Source organism: Thamnophis sirtalis, unplaced genomic scaffold (assembly GCF_051295495.1).
Source record: "Thamnophis sirtalis isolate CommonGarterSnake01/CBP01778 unplaced genomic scaffold, rThaSir2_p1.2 scaffold_3, whole genome shotgun sequence".
NCBI classification, from domain to species: domain Eukaryota; kingdom Metazoa; phylum Chordata; class Lepidosauria; order Squamata; family Natricidae; genus Thamnophis; species Thamnophis sirtalis.
Window position 1 is genome coordinate 73,465,322 of NW_028261383.1, and position 17,530 is coordinate 73,482,851.

The window sequence follows — 17,530 nt, forward strand, 5'->3', positions numbered from 1 at the left end:
ACATGGAAATTTTGATAGTATGTGGTCTATTGAAAGCAATGAAAGTTTGTCAGTGGCTGTGTATAAAAAGCATGTTTCTGCCCAATTTATTATGCAAAAGCAAGGATGGGTAAATTAAGAAAAACAAAAAAGTCAGTGGCATGAATGCATCAGAAATGTGAAAGCAGTGTGTATAGTGAAACAACATGAGGTAGGGGTCAAGGATAAACAATTGCTAGATAAATGTGGACAATAATAGGCGGTTAATCACTATGAAAGAGAGATCTGAAGTAATTTGGTCATATAGAACAGCACCCACCCACCCGCCCCAAATCTTTTGGCCACCAGACACCAGTTCTGTGGACACCATTTTTTTCACCGACAAGAGAGGGCATGATTTCGTGTGCTGCCTGCATCCTGCGGATGAGGCTTCACTTGTTTGCGTGGCCCAGTTTCTGGCATCTCACAGATCATGGGGATTGGGGACCTTGATATAGAAGAGATATATGAGGATTAAACTAAAAACAAATAGATGAAAACTGAAAAGGCTGGGAGGAAGGAGAACTGGTGAGTTGTGATTGGATGGAATAGACAAAATCTTCAAGAAGAGAAAAGTGAGAAGTTTAAAGAATAAAAAGCAGTATATGAAATGCTTTATGGGCATGGTGGAATCAAAAATAGTGCTATTTTATTGATAATTTCACTTTTTTGTAAGTTTCTGCATTATACTCTCACACATCCATTGCTAAAGTGCTTTCTTCAAAACAGAATCTTCCAGATCCATTTTATATATTCCAGTCAGAGAACTACCCAGGAGATAAAACAACCAAGTTCAGAGAGCACCAAGGACTCCACAGATCGTTCTTTCCTTTCTTTGGAAGTTCACAAAAGCTCTGTATGTATGTGATTAGTACAAACCCTTGTTTAAAAGTCTTCATTATAGTAGAAACCTGAGAAAACTTACTATGAGTTTTACGAACTTGCTTACTATGCGTTTATAGATTTGCTCCAAAAACATATAAACAGAATTTGCACATATATGGGAAACAGTTTCTTTCATTATATTTTTTTACTTTTTAATGTGAGATTTAGATTAGAATCTCTTTTGGTTTTTTGTAAATTATTAAATATATTTGTTCATGCAGTCTGCAAAATATTGGACACTTATATTATTACTGATACCAAATATAGGTAATCCTCAACATGACCAAAATTGACTCCAGAATTGATGCTGCTAAGTGAGACATTTGTTCATTGAATTTTGTCCCATTTTATAACCATTCTTGCCACAGTTGTTAAGTGTATCACTGGAGTTGTTAAATTAATATCATGGTTGTTAAATGGCTTTCCATTGATCTTGCTTGTCAGAAGGTCACAAAAGCTGACCACATGGTCTTAGGACACTGCAATCGTCATAAATATGAATCAGTTGCCAAGGATCTGAATTTTGATCACATGACCATGGGGATGCTACAATGGTCATAAGTGTAAAAACCAGTCATAAGTCACATTTTGGTGCCATTGTAACTTCAAACGGTCACTAAACAAATCATTAGAAATTGAAAACTACCTGTATGGAAAAACATGGTTACTAGGTTTCCTAAATTTGATTTTCTGGAAAGTCTACATATTACATTAAACTTTTCACCAGTTGGCATGATCTGACTTCCAGTCCTTCCTGATCCTGTAGTACCATGTTTCCCCGAAAATAAGAGAGGGTCTTATTTTCTTTTGACCCTAGAAATAAGGGCTTGGCCTTATTTTCGGGGAGGTCTTATTATTTTTCAGGTGCAGGAGGCAGGATGGGTGGGGGTGTGTGTTAGGGATCTCTCTCTCTCTCTCTCTCTCTCTCTCTCTCTCTCATACACACACACACACACACACACACACACACACACCATCCTTTCCTTGGGAGCTCTGCACAGAAGCAGAGAAGGCTTTGGATAGAGCATTGGGGGGAGGTGTGTCTGCGCTGAGATCCCAAAGAAAGAATGATTGCCAGGAAAAGGGGGGGGGGTTGCCTCTTATCCTGTTCTGAGTCTGTGCTGAGCTTCAGGACAGGTAAGAGGAAGGAAAATCTCCCCATCCGATGTTCAAGCCATTTGCAAAAATGCTCCATTCCGAGCCTTGAATGCTGCAATCCTGGAATATGCTGAAGGCTCGAAATGGGGCGTTTTTGCAAATGGCTTGAACATCGGATGGGGAGATTTTCCTTCCTCTTACCTGTCCTGAAGCTCAGCACAGACTTGTTACGTGGACGGAATTGCCTGCTGTGACTGTCACCATTAGATAAGGAGGGCATGAAGCATGTGGGTTGTGTTGGTTGGCCTCCGGCTTCTTTTGCAGCTGCAACTGGCTGTAAAAGCGACCAGCAGAGGCCTGAGTGGCACTCTGAATCAGCTGTTTTGTGAATGTGGTGGCTCAGCTGATCCGATTAAGGGGCTGAGAAGCCCTGAGGTGACCGGGGAAGGGAAGGGCTGCCTCTAGTTTTGGCTAAACCTACCACTTCACTAGGGCTTATTTTGGGGGAGGGCTTATATTTTTGCCCACCTCAAAAATAAGACAGGCCTTATTTTCAAGGCATGTCTTATTTTCAGGGAAACATGGTATATGGTCATTTTATCTTAACCCTTCAAATTCTGTGGTTTTGAGTTGTAGGGTATTTGATCATAGGAAAATGATTTACTAAAAGGAAAATTCTAAAATTCTTGCTTATTTATGTAGAATATAAGATTAAATGCTCTAAATAAATTGTGAGCTTTTAAGACGATGCTCTGTTTTGAGTTAGAAGTTATTCCATGCTTGGGAAAAATTATGTCCCAAAATTTAGTTCATATAACTAAATAAAACTCAAATTTCAACTGTGTGTTTTCCTTAATTTCACTCCTTCTTATAACTAATTTCTTTCCTTTTTTCCTGCTGCTTCTTTTCCTTCTTCTCTTCCTCCTCTTTCAGATGATCAGTTTTGCGCTAAGATGCCACATGCCCTATATTTGCTTGTTTTGGATTTTTGGAGAAACTTCCTCTGTATGAGTAGTAGTTATGCTTGACAACAAAGGTTTTTTTAAAAAAATCCAGGAAAAATTTGCCTAATCAGATGATCAATGAGTTGTTTATGCTTGTTGAGCACCTGTATTCTTTAGCTTGCTTTATTTGTGAGATAGATAATGAAAGGTATTGATTAGGATTGGTGTGAAGCAACATTGTGGAAAAAATATATTAATGGTTGCAGATGTCATTTCTAGGCCTGCCAGGCAGAATTCATTCAGGTATTGTAATTATCTATGTTGAGACTTGGGAGGACACATCCCTGAAAAATATAAATTTGAGAATTCCTAAAGGGATATAAATTGAAAGTCTAGAAAGATTGTCTCATCAGATGTGAAGAGGCTGTTAAAACTAGATTTGGGTTGAGCAAGAACTGCTTTAGGGAAAGGAAAGCAGACGATTTAACACCCTTTCCACATCAGGATTATTTATTTCTTTTTCCTAATATCAGTGGTAAAATGACAACAGTCTCCATCTCCCCCTCTTCTTACTGCCACCTAAGCTCTGATGCAGCCATTAATAGGGCTCTGAGAGTATGTGCTAGGGAAGAGAAGAAAACACATTCCCTTGCTAGAAATCAGCTGCAGGGAGATGGAAGCCCATCGTTCATCTATATAAATGCACAAACTCACACACATTGTTGGTTTTCCCAAGTAGAAGTTATTGGAGATCTCGAATTTACTCAGGAAAAATTGCCTGGACTGGACAATAGCCAGCCATAAGTTCTATAGTGTTGAATCCAGGGCCTGACCAAAACTTTATATGGTCTCAATGGAGAAAAAGAGTTTTAGTTTATACACTTAAACTTTAAATCAGGATGCATTTGGATGACCTTGGATGGAAATTGTGCTTTTCAAGTAAAACTATAAAAAATAAACCACAGCAAAAATGGATTTTTGTTTATTCGGGTTCCCCTAACTTGTTACAACAGACAAAGTGTAATGCTAAGTAGAATATTGGCAAAAGACCAATACATCACTATGCTTATTTTCTAAGCTTGAAACATTGATTTATTGCTGTCATTAAAACCCTTTCAAAGTTAAACTGGTTATGAAGCTCCTTAGATTTAGAAAAAAGTGTTTCAGAATTTGCTGAGGGATATCATTTCTAAGCAATTCATTTTTTTCTTTCAAATATTTGGAATATTATGTGGAAATAATAAGGCAAGAGGCTGGAAATATGCTTACATATTTAAACTTTTTTTCCCTTATAATAAGAATCATGAGTGTTCCAGTCATAATAAAGTGAAGGTCAATCCACTATTTGATTTTGGTGGCAAATCGATGACAGAAGAATCAAGACTGCAAGAATTTGGATGATGTAAGGGGCAATCTGAAGAATACAGAATAAAATGGCTTTATTTTGGACTATACATTGTCCAATATATGAGATGAATGAGATGAATGACTGGAGATATTAGATAAATCTTCTATTTTCTTCCCAAGCATGATGTATAAGAAATGAGACCTCCTGTAGTTTAATTTGATTTTCTTTTCTTTTCTTCTTACCCCTATGATTATCTTTGTTTATAAGTTATCTTGCGTTTTGTTATCTTGCCAAAGTTTCGCATTTTCAGAATGCAGTGTTGATATTCTTAAAAGTGCTGTTTGAACTGCATCTCTCTGAGAGCCAGGTTGGTGTACAGTAGGGGTGGAGAACTATGGCCCCTTTAGGACCTGTGGTCTTCAACTCCCAGAATTCCTGAGCCAGCCAGCCAGCTCAGGAATTCTGGGAATTGAAGTCCACAGATCATACAGGGACCATACTTCCCCTCCCCTGGTGTACAATACTGATTAAGGCATCCAGCTAGGAACTGGTAGACTAGTCCCACCTTAGGCACAAAGCCAGCTGTGGTTTTGGAGTAGTCACTTTCTGTCAGCCCTAGGAAGGAGAAATGGCAAACCACATCTGAAAAACCCTGCAAAGAAAACTGCAGGAACCTTTCTTGGAGAACTGAATATGATTGAATGGGGTAAAGGTGTGTGTGTGTGTGTGCGCGCGCGCTATTTTTTTTACTAGTTTAGGCATTGGCTTTAAAGATAAATGGTCATGTTAGTTGAAATAATAACCACACTGCTAATTGTTTACTGAGGTTTTTCTTATCACCTTCTAATGTATTTATTGTCAATTTGCTTTAAATAGTTTTCTTCAGTTGTTTTCAGTTGCATGAAATTCCTCATTTCTTTTAATAGAATGATTAATGTCTTACCCTACCCTAGATGAGCCATGGGACTGGTTTTAAAGTGGTTCTGTTTATTGAATTGCAGATTGTAAGAGACAAGGGCGAAAGAAAGTGTGCATTAACAATAACACACCTGGGTTTAATTACTAACAGAATCTTTGTATTGAGTACCATTATCATTTTACGAATGTCCTTAAACCTTAGACGCCAATCTGCAATAGTGGAATATACCACTGTTGCATATAGATTCCATCTGGGTGGAAGACTAGTTGATAGCCTACTAATAGTTGCTAATTTTCTTTCAGTGAAACGCTTCAGAGAACCAAAGCATGAAAGACGTCCTTGGAGAATTTGGTAAATGTCTACTCTTTTTGCTGGCTGGGAGTAATTCATTATAAAAGATGTAATATGACAATGATTTATATAAATATTAACACAACTCTTTCTTTTGTAAAAGATCTTGCTAAAATGTAGGAGTAGCAGTTATACTCTGTAAGTAATAGAGACTTAAGATTATATTATTGGCAATATAGATTCCAGTTTTTGTTCAGTCATCTATTTGCAACAATATTTTTGAATTGTCTTGTTCCCAAAAGGCCACTGAAAGTGTCATTACTTTTCATAATTCAGTAAGGATCTTTATTGCTAAACCTAAAGCATATATATTTAATAAATAAATAAAATGTCATACTTTTTCCTGGTGGCAATTCTACAACAAGCTTATAAAGCATAAGATCCATGAGAACTTCCATAATAGGGAGTCCTCATTTAAATAGCTGTCATTCAGAGACCATTCAAAATCTGGAGAGCACTAAATGAAGGGATTTGTAACATATGCCTGAAGTTAGGCTATATTGATATATATCAAAGCCACCTGATTGTAATCTGAGCACAATTCTTTTACATGTTGCCAAGGGTCCCACTATCATATGATGGCTATTTGCAGCCTTCCCTGTCAGCTTTCCCAAAAAGTCAATGGAGAAACCAGAAGGGAAAGTCCATCCTGAAATCCAAGCAGGATCTTGGCACAGAATGTTTGCAGCATGGGATATTTGCAGCCAGCCCCCAGAAACCAGAGGGGCTTCTCTTTCTCTGGGGGCTGGCTGCAAATGCTCTATGCCAGGGCTATCAAATCCCGGCCCATGGGCCGGATGCGTCACATGCTGGCCATGCCCACACCTAGATTAGCGAAGGGGGGAGGAAGTCCCGATACATCACGTGATACTGCCATGATGATGTGACTTTGACACCTCTGCTCAATGCCAAAGTCCTGCTTGGATTTCAGAACAAAACTTTTATTCAGCTTCTTTGAGAGCAAAAGGGCTGCCTCCCAAAGGATTATGGTCCTGTGTAGGACTGAATCCCTTTGGCAGACAGCACTTTTATTCTGTTCATTTAATGACCTAGGAGATTGCTTAATGATTGAAACCAAGAGGTTTGAACCAAGCAGTCATGTGACATCTCACTTAATGTCTGCTTCACTCAGTAACTAAAGATTCTGGTCTCAATTGTGGATGTAAATTGAGAACTATCTGTATGGTACATTTATTATTTGTACGATGTTCAGTACATTTGTTAAAAATAGGTTTTAGTCTAACCCATTTAAATTGGCCCATGTTCTAGAATAATGAGATGCATATTTTATTCAAATGTTTGATTACTGTCAATTGCTGTTGTGGTCTAATGATGCTAGCCCTTTCACTCAAAGAATTTGCAAGATTTCAGAAGTGAACTATTTAAAGAGAAATTTGTCTTGATTCCAAAAAGCCATTAAATGTTTTGCAATCTTTAAAATATCAGTATTTTGCTCTCTCAAAGCTAAACCTGAAACGCCATAACTCTTCTTGCCCCTTATTCTAAAATAAAACTGTAACATCAGCCATGTTTATGGATGATGGGGGAGGTTCAAGAGATATAAATTATAACTATATAAATTAAAATATGCAGTCGATTATTCAATATGATGTCTAAAAACTTAATTTTTGTAGGTTTTTGGATACTTCCAAACAAGCCATAGGGATGATGTTCATCCATTTTGCCAATGTATATTTATCAGACCTTACTGAAGAGGATCCCTGTTCACTGTAAGTGGAGAAAAATCTTACCGAAGTTCCGCTAACAAGAATGCCAAGATATGCACCAAGTTTTATTTTTCAAAATTAGTATATTGTTGTCTTAGAAGTACTGGCTAGACCTGATATGGGACCAAAAATATCTCTTCTTGAATCCTGAAGACAATAATCAATGATACTGTGTCACTTGAATTCTTTAATCCTCCTTGTCTTCTTTTTTCTTCCAAATGTTTTACTTTTGTAGTCATGGTTGACTAGTGCCCTCTGGAAAGACTTTTAGGACTTTTCTCCCTGTTCACCAGCTCTTAATACATTTTTCTTTGTTACCCCAGAGCCAACTTTTCCTTCATCTCTCTGGATGATGTTTTGGGGTGCAGGAGCCCTGCCCTATTGAATTTAAGAGTCTCCAGGCTCTGAAATATAGCAAGTAGCTGATACTTGTCATGATAGTTGGCATTTGTTTAGCTAACCTTAGCTAATTTTATTAAAACTAAAGCTGAACAAGGTTATACCTGATTGGTTCTTTGATGGGGGTCCATAAAATCCCCCGACTTTTATGCTAGATTGGAAAATTTAAAAAAAACCCAATTTGAAATGAAGTTAGTGGTAATCTGTTTTCATATTTTTGCTAATATAAAATCACCCAAACTCAAGAAAACTTTTACCATTTATGTTTAGCCTGACATTCAAATCAAATTGATAAAAATGTCCAGAATATCTATAGAAAAGTATTTTCTTCTATTGCTTTGACGCTGTAATTGATGAATAAATTAAAATTAAAACAGTATACTACATTCCATTGTCAAGTGACATAAACAGTACCACAAAAACTGACTAACATGCAGTCAACTGTGAAGCAATTGTCCACTTTTCTATTAGCTGAAGCAATAGTGACCTCTGCTGGCCTTTACATGTAATAATTGCTCAGATTATTCAGCTACTCAGTCTTGTTTATAGGCTTTTATATCCTAATAACGGGGTTTTTTTTAAAGAAAAATAAAACATTGTATTTTTCTTCTGTGCTGTATTTTATGTACTCAAGCATTTGCAAATCAATTAAATAGCAATTTTGGTTGTGGTATTTTTAAACTACTGCTGCTTGAAAGAACTCAGGATGGTGCACAGTTTCCTCTCCAATTTTTACTCATGCAGTTGCTGCACGTGGTAGGTTATCTAATCAGCTTTATGCTGAGCAGGGTTTTGAATATAGGTTGTCCTGACCCTACTGCAACAATGAATATGTCATACTTTCCTCTCTGTGTATTCATGCTATGCTAAAAACTGTGTTTAGAAATATTATTGCTTCAGCTTTAAATGAGGCAGAGAATAATATCTGTTTATGTATTAGCTGCTACAGTTTTTATATTAAAACAAAAATGCTCTGATTGACTTCCTTTTTCAATTAGGCCATTTCCATCTCCTTTTTTTTTGCTGCCTCAGTTTTATAACTTAATGAAGTATATATTAAAAATCCTTAGTAGCTGATCCTGCTACCACAGCTGTACGAATGACCTAAAAGAATAATATGCTGTAGGTTACCTTCTAATTCTATACTAAAATTGATGTGCTTTACCTGTATACATAGAAGTACCATTATTATTATTGACTTGTTTTTATTGCTCAGACTGGAAAATGGGAGTGTATTTTCAGAAGCTGAAAATAAATGTTGATAGATGAAGATTTAAATCATCAAAGCTACACAATTTACAAAAATCAATTTTTAAATTTGTGTGTTTTTCTTGTCCCTTCAGATACCTTATCAATTTTCTGCTAGACGCCACCTTAGGAATGCTGGTAATTTATGCTGGTGTCCGAGCAGTAAGCAGTGTTGTTGAACGACAGCAATGGGAATCTCTTCGTTTTGGTGAATATGGTAAAAAAAAAAAATTACTTTTTGAAATAATTATTTAGGTGGCATTTAGGTTTCAAATATAGGGATTGGCAAATTTATCTGTAATTGGTATTTTGAGCTAAAGGTATTTGAGCACTATAAATGACCAAATCTTAAAATATATGAAGTTCCCGACATTCTATTTAACAGTTCTTTATGCTTTGTCCAAGTCTGATGAGCCAGTGCAAATATTTTTTTTCTAATTTCTAGTTTTTAAACTTGAGAACTTTATTAGATACTTCTTTCTTTTTCTTCTCCGTTCTCTGATGACTATTGATAGCAAGGATAATAATACCATCACTATATGTGGCATAAGAAAGAGCAAGTTTCAAGGTGATATGAACATTTTTGCAGCATAAAATATTTTAATGTCTAACCATAAAACTAAATTGAATTTTTTATTAACCATCTCCGAAATACCCTTGCAAGTCACTAAGGGCTAACGTAATATGCCTGTTTCCCAGCCAAGCTTTTAATCTTGAACGTGCATATTTGTACCCTACTTATTGTGTAAAGGTAAGCACTTGTTTGTTATAAAATTAAATCAGAATGAATGAGATGGATTCTTTAGCATGCATGGTTCAAGTGCAGATAATCTTTGTTTAGCAACATAGTTGGAACTAGAAACTCCATCACTAAGCAAAGTGGTCACTACCGTATTTTTCGGAGTATAAAACGCACCAGTGTATAAGACGCACCAAGATTTTGAAGAGGCAATTTTTTAAAAAAAAAATTTGCACTCTGCAGAACTCCCAAAAACAGCCCGTTTTTCACGAAAACAGGCCCGTTTTTTTTTCCCCAAAAGAAGAGCATGGATAGCCTTTAGGACACTTGTAGAGTGCTCCTAGGGAGTGGGGGGCCAAAAACAACAAAAAACGGTCCATTTTTTTATTTTCTTTGCAAAAGTGGGCCTGTTTTTTGTCATAAAAAGGACAGGCCTAGCCTTTAGGAGGCTTATAGACGGGGGGGGGACAAAATTGAGCAAAAAACATCCCGCTTTTCACTCATTTCTGCCCTCCCCAGCCCCCAGGAGTACTCTGGAAGCCGCCTAAAGGCTGTGCTCGGCCATTTTGGTGAAGGGGGGCGGGTTTCAGGAAGCAAAAAATGCTGTATTCAGTGTATAAAATACACCCAGATATTCAGCCTCTTTTTTGAGGGACAAAGGTGAGTCTTACACTCCAAAAAATACGATAAGTAAAAAACCGTATAACCATGATTATCCTTTATGGATTGAAACTGAGAATACTAATCAGTTCACACTAATAGCTTTTGTTTGCCTCCTATCTACTCCCTTGCCCTTTGTAATGCTCACTCTGGCATTGGAATTATTAGCAAAAAGAGAATTAAAGTTTGTATTTACATTCATTGAAGAGGAAAGGATTATTATAGAGCAAGTAGGCACACAATGGGGCCTACATATCAAAAGCAATGTGTTGGCGCTGACAATTGCAAGTATGATATGCTAATAGTCCAGTATATTACCATTGTTTGCCTGCTTACTCCCTTGTAATCCCTTTCTCTCCGATCTCTCTGGTCTGCAAGGAGAGGCAAAGAAAAATAATAGTTCAGACACAAGACATTGTGTACTGACTAGAATGATGAGCCTGTGACTGAAGGGCACTGCCAATGTCATGAATGTGGACATTGGTTGTATTTTTTCAGCACTGTCATAACTTCAAACAGATGCGAATGAGACAGTTGGTAAGCAACCTATCAAAATCTGCTAGTCATATCTATTGGAAAGGAATACATATAAAAGTATGACTAATTTAATAGTATCCAATGAGAGAATTAGTGGAAGATAGAAAGATATAATATTCCGTATGTGGGATACATTTTTATATGGTAGGGCCAATTTTAGGGGAAATTGGGCATGGAAGAAAAGGGAAAGAAGCTAAAGTAAAACAGTTGCAAGAATAGAAATTACAAGTCCTATGAACAGTACTAACCAAATAAGCTCTCATAGAACAAATAGAAAGTAGGTATAAGGAAGGAAAATGTGGAAGTTGCTTTGAATACAGTGAAATACAGTGAAAACAATTGTATTTTGAAGTGGCATAGAAATGTGTAGAGTTATGCTGATAGAAAGTATGAAAAATGATGCTTTTGGAAAGATGAAATGGAAGAAGCTATGGAGGGGAGAAGAGTGTTCAAGAAAATGGTGCTGCAGAGTAAAATATTGCATAATATATAGAAAGAGAAAAGGGCATTTACAAAAAATGCAACTAAACAGAACTGGGATTAAAAGAGGCAAAGATATTGCCGTGACATTTATGGAAATTATTTTGGAAATGGGTGAAAAAGGTTAAACATGGAAGTCTACCAGAATGAATGGAATCAAAAATAAAAGTGATTAAATAATTCAACATAAAACTGAAATGAGTGATTGCTGAAAGAAGTATTTTATAGATTTGTAGGGGACTAATAGTAATATATCAAAAGTGGAATTGAAACAAATAGTATAAATTATAGAATCCAAGAAAAAAAAATCAGTAACAATGTTAAAAAGACTTAAGAGTGCAAATATAGATGGCACTGCTGGAGAAATGTTAAAAGTTGGATGTGGTTTGTATATGGAACACTTTTCAGCTTATTTAAGATGTATGTGAAATTTCTAATTTAAAATTATAGCTGGCATTCAGTAGTGCAGGGTTGGCTGAGATGTGACAATTTATTTTAAGAATGCTTAACGGAATGTCTAACTTCATTTAAAAAAAAAAAAAATCCATGAAACGTAACAGCCTTCTTTGGAAAGCATCCTCACTATTTTTAAAATGGTTTGCCAGAAAGCAACAGTAAAATTGTCCAGAACAGGCATTTTCCTTTTTCAACTCCTTTTCAACTCCTAAAAAACATTTTCAAATAATTATGGCATATTTGGAAGACTTTTGTTCAGGAAAATATTCCAACTAGTTATACATGACAATTAGTCATGGTAACTATATATTACCTCCTGTGTCATAGAGAATATGTCTTTCATTTCTGAGGAATGTAAGAAAGGAAGCCTTAGTGTGCTACTAGTCTTACCATGGCATCTGCCTGGTGAATGTGACAATAGGATGCCAAAATGATTCTTAAGTTCATGTAATGTTAATTGCAATTTTCTGTTTTCTTGAACATATTCCAGCTATAATGTAGAAATGTAGCTATTGAGTATATATTCATTGTTTGGATTTTCCATACAGATACAAAACACTGAAGAGTAGGGAAGAACATTAGGAATTCTATGAGGATTTGGCCTTAAATGACGTAAATGTTGTATCAACTTTTGTGTGTTCAGAACAGTCCTGAAAATTCAAGTGTAGTGAATCAAATTAAATTCAACAAAACAGTCATTACTCCAGAAAACAGTATGGTTTCCTGTGCAGGATAAGCGATACTGCCAGTAACTGATCCCCATTTATTTTACAGTAGAAGGTAACGTCATGTGTTTTTTTTAATTGAATAATCCCCAAGATTTTTTTTAAAAAAGCAAACTAAAAATAGTTTTAAGCAGTCTATCGAGATAGCTTTTTTTCTCAAAGAGACAACCTTTAAAGAATAATGATATTCAGGCAACTTCATTTGCCAACCTTGTTAGTCTTCTACAGCCAAAAAATTATAAAAAAAGGATCGTGCAGCATTTAAGAAGCTAGCAAATTTGTTTTTCCAAAAATAATAGAGCACATTTAGCAGTAGTGAAGTTAAAAGGTCAAAATGTAGTTGAAATGCTATTTAAAACCAAAACACTTCATTTTCTTGCTTTCTTTTTCAGCCTTCCTATCTAACATTTAATGTTACTAGCTGTCCTGATGCTTGTATATTAGAAAAGCAATATATAAAATGTTATATACATCAAGTAACACCCTTATTTTATTTACACATAAATGCCTTATAATTTGATAAAATTTGTTTTTACAAACACAGATTTTATTTTAAGAGGCAATGTTCAGTTTGATAATTCAAAAATGATAGTACAAGTAGTGTTCTACTATTGTTTTGTATTATATTTCTTTGGCTTGAATTGGTGTGGGTGTTATCTGTAAGCCTCCCTCTTGACACCCAATGTTGTTCTAGCTGCCTTCAGGGTGTGGCAATTGTGGAAGACACATAGGATGATAGCAATGTGCTGTCCTTCTCCTTATTTTTCTTTTCTGGTAAGATAGGGACCCTTGTAAGGCTATAAAGTGAAAGGTTGGGTTGAGAGAGCACAGAGAGGGACTGGTATCTCACTGAATGCTTCTTTGCAAGGCAGAAATACAGGAACAATTTGAGCATGTCAAATATAAGTAGGGCTGGGTCTGAAATATTGGTTTTCCTAATGCCAGTTACGTGATTATCTGATACAGTGATGGAAAATGATAGCAAGAGGAGAGCCTGAAATAAGTTAGTGGTCAGTGCATAGAATGTTTTATTTTGTATGTATGAATAATAAAACCAGCATTTGCTTGTCTCAACATTAACGTAATGAAACATCTTTAACCTTCCTTTAATTTTCAGATTGTTTGTCATCCATGAGCTCATCTGTTTTCCTGCACATAGAACTTGTTCCCTAGTGATTCAGTGTTTGTTGTTATTTCTGGACAATAACTCATTTCTCAGACTGAAAGCCCATTGGCATATAAGTTTCATTTGCCAGTCTCAAGAAGAGAGTTGATACCATAACATATGCAAGATATTACAGCAGGTTAAGTTGCACTTGAGCAGACTTTGTCAGGTATTTGGGCTTTTGGAGAAATGCTGCTCTTTTAATTGTAGAGAAGATTATTTCAAAATAGAGCAACACTACCTGGGTTGAAAATGCACGCTTGTGAAATATAACCAATTCTATTTTGGTTCATTGTAAATGCAATTCTATAAAGGTCACACAGCCCAAGCACAAGTTAAAGCTTTTACATTTTCTAACCTTACCCAGATTTTACCCTCACTTTAACAGTTTAATCATACAGTAACATAGCATTTCATTTTATTGCAGTTAACTGTTAGTTAATTTGAATTTGAAATAGATCCATCAGCACTGGTTAGAATCAGTAATGGTTTCACAACTCTGGAAGATGGCTGCGCACAATCCTCTTAAGTCTCTCCCAAACTGACATGGATGCTTAAAAGAGTGGGAGAGTGTCATTTCTGTTCTCAATAGCCACACTTACCTTCAAAGTAAAAAGCAGTTTTGTCATCTGGTTTCTTAATCCACTGTTAGTCAGCGGAGGTGTTAGTAGCCAATTTAGTTGCCCTGTGCAGAACGTGTATTCTATAAACAGTCAACCGACTATAAAACTGTGCAGATTGAACATCAATTTCTATGCGTTACTTGGATTGTCTCATTTTGCATTTTATTTGGTTTTCATTCTCAGAAAATGATTTTCAAGCCCTTCCTCCTATTCCTAATTTCAAAATATACTTTACGTTGATTGCTATATATCTCCATCCAGTTTTGCATATTTTTGCAATAGGAAGGATGGGGAGGCATAAGTGTGTTTCTGTCATGATAGAGTTCAATCTGATGAATCTAATTTTTGCTTTGGCTTTCCAGCCTATTTAATACTAGTCTAGTAGGGGAATCCCAGCAGAAAGAGGAATACATATTGCAGAAAGAGAAAAGGACTTTCAGTATTAACCATTCTTACAGTTTTAAAAAGTAAAGTTGGTATGCAAATACTGAAATAATTTATTTTAACTTTTTCATCTCTAAGGACCATAATAAACTCCGGTGTGTTTTACAAATAAGATAGTGATGTACCAGGAGGCATAAATTAACAAAATGGCAAGAGTAACAGATTCAGTTACCAAGATTTAATTTTTTTAGACTTATCTTTAAACTTAACTTTTCCTAAAGAAAAGAAAATTATTTCTTTTGTTCTACTTAACGCTGAAATTCTTTTAGTTTGCCCAATGTGCTTTTGGGCATGTGAAATTAAGGCAAACTGAAGATAAAAAGGATCACAGGGAAATGTGAAACTTTTTTGTCTGTTTTATTATCAAGGCAATTTCCGTGTAGACCTATAACACAGAGGTCTCCAACCTTAGCAACTTTAAGACTTGTGGACTTCAACTCTCAGAGTTCTGGCAGTTGAAGTCCACAAGTCTAAAAGTTTCCATGGTTGGAGACCTCTGCTGTAGTGTGAATCATGTTTAATTTTCAAAGGTGGAGCCTAGTTGTTTTGCTGTGTTTTCAGTGATAGGATATGCTCCAGAAGTTGATGTACATTCTAATTCAGTCCATACTTTTTTGGAAATTGGGTCCCATTGAGTTCAGTGAAATTACAATTGGGAAATTCCTGGAAATATTGTAGCTTTAATTTAACCACCCATCATTTCTACAAAAATGATAATACCAAACTGGTACCTCCTAATACGCGTCACTAACCACACCTTCAGAGGATGAAATGCAAAGGGCAGCACTTGCTATAAAGACAATAATTGTGCCTTTCTTTTACAAGAGTTGCCTGGCTACTGTTTGGACTGTAGAGGAGTCCAAATTTTTTGGAAATAGTTTTGTAAACTTTCCAGCCTAGTGAGCATCCTGATGAGCATCAACAAGCATCAACAATTATATTTTGGAAATCCTCAAAAATATCCTTTGTTCAAACCATGACACACTTCTACATACATGTGTTGTCAACATCAGACAGTGAATACCCGGAACCCTGCTCTTCAAATAAAGTAGAACTCCTCGTCATTGATTCTAGAGACACCTAGCTCTAATTCCCCTTTCAAATGAACTGATAACCCTAAAGATTCAGATACTTTGGCCACCCACAGATATGTAGCTTTAGATCATTATCAATCAAGTATAATGCTTTTGGCTTCTTTGTTTAACTATATTCTCTTTATCTAGCTTTAGGACTTATATGAAAAACAGGTCACATTTTAGATCCTATTTATGCAGAAATATTGAAAACATTCAAAAACTTTTTAAGTACCACTATATACCACTTTATAATTAACTTTTATCTAATAGTCTAAATGGGTTTAGAAATGGAAATGCAGGTTTATTTACTAACTTTTATCAGAAATTAATGAAATGCTTAAGTATTATGTAGCACAGATATAAATATTATAAACATCAACACTAGCTAGTAAACTATCTGGAGTATGTCTTTTAAAGCTTCTCCAGAAAAGGAAATGGCTGAGATCCATTTTGCATTACAGCTGTTTAAAAGTATTTGATTTTCCATTGCTTAGTTCTCAAGTTGAGTTCTGTGTCTACATTTGAAGGGTGTTAGAAAAAAAATTGTCAACAGTAGTTGATGTGTAGATCTGATGCCATTATAATTAACTTATAATATAGTAAATTGCATTTGCAAAGATTTAAATTTTCTCTTGTTGCTGATGCCATGTTTCTTCTCTTGATTCTTCTCAACTACCCAAGTCCTCAGCCAGATATTTTTACAGATTTTATTTGAAGTTTAGACAACACAATTTTATAGGGTTTTTTAATTGTTCAATGATTAAAATCACCAAATATTGTACAATGATTTCAGCTATTTTTTAAAATAGTTACAATTCAGCAATCTTTTATATAGAATATCAAATACACTTGAAGAGATACAGACACAAAAAATCTTAAATGGTATTACAAAACATTTTCTAAGAAATTTAAGAATATTCAAGATTGAATATTTGTCTAATTCAAATATTAAGGCAAGTTTTGAATAGCTAGAAAGAAATTCTCATATTATTCTAAGCCAATTTTTATGCTGATGTATTTTGTGTAAACTAAGTTAACTCCAAGTTATTTGATAAACCAATATTTTTCTACATAATAGGTAAAATAAGAATACCCTCATCCAAACAATTTATATTTTAAAATTATATTTACTTTGCTCGTATGCTAACAATTTCAACATAAACCCTCAAACATATAAGGGGAAAAAGCCAAAATAAACTGTAAAATCCTAAGAAACAGAAATATCTTGTACCTGTGAATTCTGTTTTAGTCACAATATTGTCCAATATGGAATATGGCAATCTTCAACATTTTCCTAGAGTCCAGGAGAAACAAAGCTGACTCAGTTTCTGCCAGAAAGTGATTCAAAACGGAGTGGCTACTAAAAAGATCCTCTTCCAAGCTCCCCTCAAGGAAGAATCAATTGACTCATAACATTGCACAGTACAGTGTATTCCTTCTAGCCTTAAGTTATAACTTGCTTTGCAACCATGAAACCATGAACAAACTATTTTTGTTGTCCTGTTATGATTCCATAACTATTTCTAAATACATGATTCTTCTAAAATAAAATGATTAAATGAAATAACATATAGTTAACAAATTAGAGTACTCTTAATTTTATTAATTCACTTTTTTATTATTATTTCCTTGTATTGAAGTCCAATTAATTGGATCTCACATTACTATGGTAGTAAGTGGTGTGTTGG

General features: G+C 35.3%; 1 protein-coding gene across 1 annotated transcript in view; it reads left to right on the forward strand.

Annotated features, from left to right (window-relative positions):
- The window catches only part of STIMATE (STIM activating enhancer), a 38,756-nt gene that overhangs the window by 5,445 nt on the left and 15,781 nt on the right, over positions 1 to 17,530 (forward strand). Inside the window, exons 2-4 of the mRNA XM_014062919.2 lie at positions 5,515 to 5,563; positions 7,198 to 7,293; positions 9,033 to 9,154. Coding sequence (XP_013918394.1) covers positions 5,515 to 5,563; positions 7,198 to 7,293; positions 9,033 to 9,154 — 267 coding nt within the window. The remainder of the gene's footprint in view (positions 1 to 5,514; positions 5,564 to 7,197; positions 7,294 to 9,032; positions 9,155 to 17,530) is intronic.